This window comes from Pteropus vampyrus, unplaced genomic scaffold (genome assembly GCF_000151845.1).
Source record: "Pteropus vampyrus isolate Shadow unplaced genomic scaffold, Pvam_2.0 Scaffold139, whole genome shotgun sequence".
Taxonomy (NCBI): domain Eukaryota; kingdom Metazoa; phylum Chordata; class Mammalia; order Chiroptera; family Pteropodidae; genus Pteropus; species Pteropus vampyrus.
The window spans coordinates 449,881-458,644 of record NW_011888920.1 but is presented as its reverse complement, the minus strand read 5'-3'; the positions used below and the strand labels follow the sequence as shown (position 1 = coordinate 458,644).

At 30.9% G+C, this 8,764-nt stretch overlaps 1 protein-coding gene across 1 annotated transcript in view; it reads right to left on the bottom strand.

The window, feature by feature from the left end:
- Window positions 1-8,764, bottom strand: part of DYNC2H1 (dynein cytoplasmic 2 heavy chain 1) — a 274,915-nt gene that overhangs the window by 80,162 nt on the left and 185,989 nt on the right. The window contains exons 77-78 of the mRNA XM_023535396.1: window positions 8,301-8,509; window positions 5,330-5,434 (exon numbers count right to left, since the gene is read on the bottom strand). Of these exons, the coding sequence (XP_023391164.1) occupies window positions 5,330-5,434; window positions 8,301-8,509 (314 nt within the window). The remainder of the gene's footprint in view (window positions 1-5,329; window positions 5,435-8,300; window positions 8,510-8,764) is intronic.

Genomic DNA, 8,764 nt, shown 5'->3' with positions numbered 1-8,764 from the left:
ACTGAATTCTTGGAGACAGCTTTCTATGAAGGGGATTTAATAATTCAAGAAACCGAGATTTGGGCTGAGCCTACTGCTTACCAGAGTATGAACATAGGAACTCAATTTCTCTCTAAATAAAGTTTTGAATAGATTATTTCTAAGTCTGTTGCAGCAGTATAATACCTAAGCAGCTAATAGTTTTTTGTTTGTTTTTCATTCTGAGCCTATAGTCAAGTGAGAAATGTGACTCTTTTGACCAGATTATAAAAAAAGAATCTGATATGCAGATTTCAGGTCATACAGAACTCCAAAATGTGGAATTCTCTGCAGTTTCTCATAATTCTAGTACAGATGCTTTCAAAATTAAGGGAGCCTAAGAATCACAGAAAAATACAGATTCTAAAGCCCTGCTTTCAAATATTTTACAAATGTTGGATAGAATTTAGGAAGCTACTTTTAAAACAAAGTTCCCAGATAATTCTCATGTAAGTGAATACTACCACCACCCTGAGACATGTTTTCTAGAGTTTAAATTACTTTAAATAACCTACATCTGTGATTGTGGGTTAACTTTAAAAAGAGAGAAAAGCAAAAAGAAGCTATAAAGTTATGAGGCTGTTGCTTTTACAATGACATGGAGACAAATCTTGGAAAGAGAAACAGAAAGAACAGAATTATCTGGAGAGTTTAGGGCTATAGATGTACTGCCAAGATTTTGAACGAAGTGATTCTATAAAGAAATGCAGTATGTAGACAGCAGCTGGGTCTTACTGGTACAGATAAGTGCATGTGGTTATTTAACTTGGCAGTTTTCAAAATAATCATGTTGATGACCTTGTTATTTCTTTGACTGTTTCACTCTGGCTTTAAGGTTTCACAAATATGGGTAAAGCTTTGAGGTCCTTATTGATTTTACATACCTAATATCCAAATTCTGGTTGGAATTGCCCTTGCCACCACTTTTTGCTCATTTAAGTATTTTATCCAATATTTAGTCTAAAGCTTTTCCTCTCCGTGGATGGAGTTTGTATTGATTTTCTATTTTTCACTTTTATGTATTTTTCACTTTTATGTATGCTCAACTATCCAACATTAATTGCTTCCAATGAAAGTTACCATTGGAATAGCTTTCACAAGTGTTGAAATGAATAAAAATAGTTCTTGCTCTGAAGGAATTCAGTCTAATGGGGAAAAAGATGTGTGGAAAAGTACCTCTGCAATATAACAGGTAAAACAGAAGCCTGTATTCTAGTTATTTAAGTTTGTATCCTATCAATTTGTATCTCAATGAATGTATGCACCTTTCACGTTTGCTAAAGAAAAAAAATATTGTAATGAATTAGAAGATAACTTTTTAAATGTTTGCAGAATTTCTACATTTAAGACAGTTATTAACTAATAGAACAATTTAAAAAGTATTTTGTCTATAAATCAACTAAAACACACTATATAACAGTTTTAAATGTAAAATGTCTTTAAAACTATAGCAATATTCAGTGGAAAGTACTAGGGTACAATCAGCAAACAGGTATTGGTGCAAAAAATACATTCTCTATCCTTGAGTAACTCATAATCCTGTAACAGAATGTAGTAAAAAACAAAACAAACAAACAAACAAAATGCTTCTGTCTCTTCTAACATCAATAATACAATTTCTCCCAGAAAATTGTGTTCCCGTTAATTTATCATCTCTTTATCTTCTCCTCTAAGCTTTTTGTCAGAGACATAGGTTTTGGTCAGTGCCAAACTCCTAAATTAATCACGTATATTCATTTGCATCACTTTTTCACCTACTTTCCACCCCCAAACCACTGTAATTTGGTGTCCACCCTTTAATATTCTATAAAAGAGCTTCTAGAAAAGGTCTTGAAAATTGGTCAAGGCCTATGACTTATTTTTAACTCTAATCAATCTTTAGCACTTATCCCCTCCCCCCCCACCGCCTCCACTCCTGTAGAAACCATTGCTACCCCTCCCATTGCCTTTAAAGCTCTTTGGATTGTCTTATTTTCTGACTACAGTTTACTCTTGCTAAAATTCTTTCAAAACTTTTCCCAGTGGGAAACTAAGGTTATGACAGCTCAGTGCTAAGATGACCCTACACACTCTAGGCTCTTGTCAATGGCAGTCATACATGATCCCGATCCAGAAGGTACTTTCCAGGGTTCTACTTTCAGGCACCTTCTCTTCCTGCCCTAATGATATTCCCTAATAATCTCTAATTCCTATGACTTCCTCTCTCACAGATGTGCTTCTGTTTGTCAAATCCCTTTTAAATCAAATCTATATCTGAATTCTCTCCTACATTTACTTAGTCCAAATTCCTACTAGAGATTTCCAACTAGATATACAAAGACACTCCAATAAATACTTCTATGGGTACCTGAAATTAATAATATCAAAGTGATCTCTTCCTCTCCCCACCATCAAAAATAAAACACATAGTCTTTTCATTTGACTTTCATTTTGATTAATGCATCATCCATACGACATTTATAACATGGTGAAAGAGTTGAAGGAAAGAGGGACAGTATAATAGCTGATGTGTATGAGAACACCTATGGTGTATATTTTAGAGGTTACAAAAAAAAACAGATAAGTACTGACTTGTGTATCTCTACACAAGTATCATTAACACTTGTAATAAACACAATTTGTGGTTTCTGCCTGATGTGTATGCAGTCAATTCATTTTCAGCCTTCATACATATGAAGTTGGCTATTCAATTTTGGCACTGAACTCATCAAATAACAACTTCAACATCATTTCTCATGTCCCTGAACTTGTACGTGATCAACAATGTTTTTTAAATCTACTCAGTGTCATCCGAGCTTAGGATGGATGATACTCAGGGCAATTATTCTAAATGTGTCTCCAAACATGAATTGGAGTGGAAAAAATCTCTAAATATAGAAATTTTATTAGTTCGACTATATAAACATGTTTATAATTATGAAAAAACGTTGCAATAATTGATATATTGTGAAAGCTGTCTAAGTATGAAAAAGATAATTAAGAATGTTTAAATAGTTAAGAAAACAAACAGTAAAACACATTGACAGTTAAAATTAAATATTAAGAAAGTGTGTGCTCCTTCATTTTTTTAAATGCAAATTTTCAATCAAGGACTTATATAAAAAGTTAGTAGTTATTAAAAGAAAGATTATAATAAACAATGTAGCTAGCCTTGGAGTAAATGGTAATTATGAAAATAATTAAAAAAAAAAAGAAAGTATGTGTCACCAAAAAACTTTAAGAAGAACATGGAATCCTCTTTCAATCCAATAAATATTTACAAAAGTTTAAATACAAAGGCAAGGCAAAATAATCAAGATTAGATCAATTATTTTTATTTTTGGAGACTTGCTATACTAAATTGAGTGAGTAAAAAGTAAATATGAAGCCTAAGTTGTCTCAGGACTGTCTGGGAAAATGACATTGGAGTCTGTCTTGCCACAGAACTAGTTCTTTTAGAAATGAGAGTTAAGATAAACATGGAATGTTTGTCTGCCTGGTTTGCTTTGACACCCATGATCCTTGGGATTCCACTTACCTATGGAACTGCATGTTAGCATGCAAACCCTGGACCTATGGACAAAAATGTCATGTAAGATTGGTGGGAAACTAAGGCTATGACTTCTCAGTGCCAAGATGACCCTACACTCTAGGCTCTTGTCAATGGCAGTCATACATGATCCAGAAGCAAAAGAAGCTATGTATACAGATAGCTGTTAAGCCTCAATAAGATGCTGAGCATTCTATATTTCTCATGCTGCATCCTACCCTAAAGTTTCTGAGGCTTTATCCTATGTTACTCTTTCCCTTCATCAGATACATGATGCAAGCTGTGCTACATCAGATTTTTCTTAGAAGCTAAATGATACTGAGACTAGAAGTTGTATAAGCCATATTACGTTAATAACAGGGCTTAAAAGACAAGACTCCTGAACTTCTATTGATAAGGTTCCCAGAGTAAACACTTTCTTGGAATCTATTAAATAAACTTTTATTCTTTTAGTGACCTTTTAATTCTTTTAACCTTTTTGCTTAAGCATTGTTGTAAAATTAATAACACATGCACATAGGCACAAATGTGTGTGTGTAAGTCATATGTTATTGGTGGAGGAATTGAAAAATAACTATATTCAGGTCAGCTAAAAAACATGGAGGTAAATGACTATAGAGTGTAATCATATGTCATGAAGCTAAGGGGCATATAAGACTTTATATTCTTTCATACATTGACAATACTTTCTATGAGAAAGGGAAAAGGAACTGGAGAGTTTCTTCTGCTAACATAGATAAAAATAAATTATTAAGATCTTAATTGTTCCAGAAAACATTATACTTATTTATACATTATTTAAATGAGAATATTTTTATATACTCAAACAATTTTATGCAAGTTGCCTAAAATAACAAGAAATACAAAACTGTACAGATAAATAAGACAATATACTCTAATTAGAATACCTGTAAATTACCAAAACTAAATTGTTAAGAGCTATAAGAATATACTGGCCACACAATGAACCTATGTAACTGTTCACAATTTGGTGCCCATAGCTTAGCCCTACATTTATGCCTGCGGAGTAGCCATAGCATATGGTACAGAGGCCTTGTCTTTACTCAGCCTAAATTTAAATTCTAGTTCTGCTTCTTACTGGCTCTGTATTCTTAGGGAAGTAACAATTCTCTACATTTCAATTTCCTCATCCATTGAGGAAAAATAATAGATATTACCTCACAGAGTTTACGAAAATTAAAGAAGTTTCTGAATGTAAAACACTTAAAACAATTTTAAGTATACAGTAAGAGGTTAATAAATGTTAGCTGTTAATTATTTGGTGTGAACAGAAGCTAAAATATACATTGTTTATGGCTAACACTTTTTATGTCTCAATAATTTAAAAATCCATACTTCCCCCAGTTTTTATAATATCCAATCATGAGTAAAAGCATATGAAATACTAAATATTTATCTTTTATAAACTAATGTACCATGCAAGTTATATACCTAGCATTTGTTTTGGAAAGATTCAATTTAGTGACTTATTTAATTGCATAAATTACATTTAAAGTAACCTTAATAAATCATAAGAGTAAAACAAATAAATTTCAGATGAAATAGATAGTGTTCAATGATATTTTACTAATTTTAACAAATGTATTATGATAGAACTATTTGGCTCATTCAAAATTTAGGGTAAGACTGGAATGTATTTTGTTAAAATAAAATTTTAAAATAAAAGTGGTGGGGTCTGTAGTATTAAATAAAATTGATTGTTGTTTCTTTTAGGCTCAGTAACAACACTTTTTCTAAAAGGTAGATCTTTTCTTAGGTTACCTGGGAACTGATCATGCGCTGAGATGAACGAGCAATGTTGGCAGGCAGACCAAAGAAACTAGGTTTGTCATCCTCTGGAAGTTTCTCAATGACAGCACGATAATCCTAAATATAAAGAAGTAAAAAACAGTGTTTCAAAAAAGACTGAACTTACAACAATTAAAATCAGAGAGAGTGAATATTGTGAAGTATTAAATTATTAGTTATTAATGTTACATTTTCTAGGTAAACCTCACTTTTAGTCTGTATGTTATCTATGAGAAATATTGTCATTACTACTTCTTCATTCTTAAATTACTTGATATTATATTTTCTTATCCTAACTTTCCACATTCAAAGGGACTCTGAATTGATTAAAACAAATATATTTGAGTGGCTATGCGCACTATGTATAAGATATGAAAGCCCTGTAATTTTTCTTCTTGTAACCTACCAGAGTGCAGTTCTGCTTTTATCAAGATAAATATTCCAGCAATCCTTTTTTTTTTAATTTATAGAAACCCCAGAAACCTATACATAAACACTCTGGTATGTAGGCACTGCTTTGTAAATTGCTTTATCATAAATTCCTTTATCTTCAATTTCCTGATGAGATGTGATGAAATGCACTGATAATCCTATCATCCCAAGAATTACTGTAAGCATTGCAAAGACACCATTTACTAGCATGCATTTGAACAGTTATTCACTCAGGACTCTAAATGAGCAACTAAGTGTAGACCAAGAGGATTTATTCATTTTGGCCCAAAGATTATAATTGTTTTATTTTCATGTGTTCAATGTATAAAAATTCATTGCATGGCACATTTATGATGTACACTTTTTGTATGAATTTTATCTTTCAGTTTAAACCTCAAAAGAGATTGAAGACTATTCAGGGTACACTTCCTGAAATATATGTAATATAATAAATAACTATATGCTATATCTGCTCATTCACTCTAAGGTTCTCCCACTAGAAACTGAACTCCCTAGATGATGCATCACGAGATCCACAATGTCTGGAACAGGGCTGTCATTGAGCAAATGTTATTTAATGAATGAAAGACACTAAAAAACAAAAAAGATGGGATAACTAGTAACATAATAGATAAGATATGAGTAATATATTCAATATTGAAACAAAGAAAGGAATTTTCTTGAAAAATATTTGAATGAGAAAAAAGCACAATATTGTTGTTCTATATAATAATATAGAACTATATAATTGTATATATGTATCTTTGTAATTCATGAAGAAATGTAAATGTAAGAGCACTCTTACACCTACTAGGAAGTAGCACATTCTCCCATTCCAAATCTTCACAGCAGTCCTACATTTAAAAAATTTTGAAAATCTTGAAAATCCCTTCGAGATTTACCTACACACTCTATCCTATTATCATCAATCTTCAACGAGTATCCAAAAGTGTACAGGACACCTAATGAGGTTAGAGAATCAGGATGCATATTGACATAACAAATAATAATCCTTATTTGTCAATGACAATTACTGGTGCATTTGAAAAGAAACAACATATATTTAAGAATGTAAGAAATGATTCAAGTACACTTGTTCCTTGATTTACACAGATTGTCTATTCCATGTGTTTTACATGGAAGAAAACTGTAAAAAGAGTCCACCAATATGGAAAAAAAAATACTAAAAAAACAGGCCAATATAAATCATACGAATATTTCACATATTTTTACAAAAAATGCTAATGAAGATTCAGAAAAAAACAAAATAAATTTTACTCACTGTCAGTGTCTGTACTATAATCTAAAGCAGTCGACCTGTTCTTTTTAATTGGTACAAAATCACTATCTTCATCACTCAAAATATTTAGAAGTACTACTTCAGTTTCATTATTTATGTTTATGTTTTTGGATGATCTTTTCCAACCTTATCTTTTGCTAAACTTTCATAAATTCTTTGATATTCACTGCAACATTTTTTAAAAATTTTTTCGAAATTTTAAGGCTCATTGGATGTTTGGATCAATATCTAGAATTGCAGTTTCCAGTTCTGTGGCCAATTGAAGAGCTTTGTAAATATTTTCTGCAGTGAATGAACCTGGTTCAAGGTCACTGCCGTATCCATCAGCAGGATGAGCTTCAGATATTAAATGAATTAATTCATTATCAGTTAATTTGTAATCAAACAGTTATTCGTTAATATTATCTACATTCAAATTGTCAAAGCCTTCTTCTTGAAATTTATTTAATAAATTAATAATGCCAGTTAATCCTTCTTCTGTTGTTGGAACCATATTCACTGGTACAACCACTGCTGGCCATATTGCTTTCCAGCAAGCATTGAAAGTTGATGGCTTTATATCACTCAAAGCTAAAGCAATATTCTTAATACGACTTAAAACTGTGTATTTATTTAAGGTTTCTGTAACTGTGATTATCTTAAAGTTTATTAAAAATATCATTGAAATTCTCTTTAATATAATTAATCTTAAAGGTGGAAATAATGACTTGATCTAAAGGTTAGAACAAAGAAGTTGTATTTGGTGGCAAATATACAATTTTCACATTTGGATGTTCTAAATTGTGTGGATGACCAGGTGCCTTATCTAGAAGTATTTTAAATGGTGGACATTTTCCTTCATATAATTTTCAGCTTCTACAGGAAAACATTTATAAAACCAATGCCAAAAAACATCAGTAGTCAACCATGCATTTTTATTTGCCATCTAATGAATGGAAAGATCATTAATAATTGTGTTAGTATTAATTCTTTGTACATTGCTGATTTAATATTTGTTTTTTAGAAAGAGTAATTGCCAATATTGGAAATGAAAAAGAAAGAACTGCATAAAATAAGACCATGTAAATGGAAACCACATATAAAAAGTCCACATAAATGGCAAAGATGAGTATATATACCACATATAAAAATACATTAAAAAATGCCATGCAAATTGAGGGACAGGTAGGTGTATTTATCTGGTAATAGGTTGAAATGATTAATTTTACCTACCAAAATGCTGCAGGATTTTGGTAGAGATAAGGAAAATGGGAAAATGCTCTTCTTGTTCATTTGGTTTAATACATCAATTACTGAAGAATTAAAAAACTGTTTCAGATATGATTGAAGAACTCTAAGGTCAAAATAGTTATCTATACGTCCTCCATAAATAGCATTCTCAAGTAAACCATGTACAAATTCCCACTGTATATCTTTGGTACCTATAATTAAAAAAATACTTTTATTAGTTTCATTTCTAAGATATTAGAAATATTCTGTAAAATATTCTATAATATTCTAATTTATAAACTAAATTTCTAGCTCATGATATTTATAGGATAACACTATATTTAATTCAGCTAAGTCATTTCTTAAAATACTTATTAATAATATAATGCCCATTAACAAATGTTTATTAATATTAATAATTAATATTAACAATCACACAATGGCTAATATTTATTGAGATTATTTAA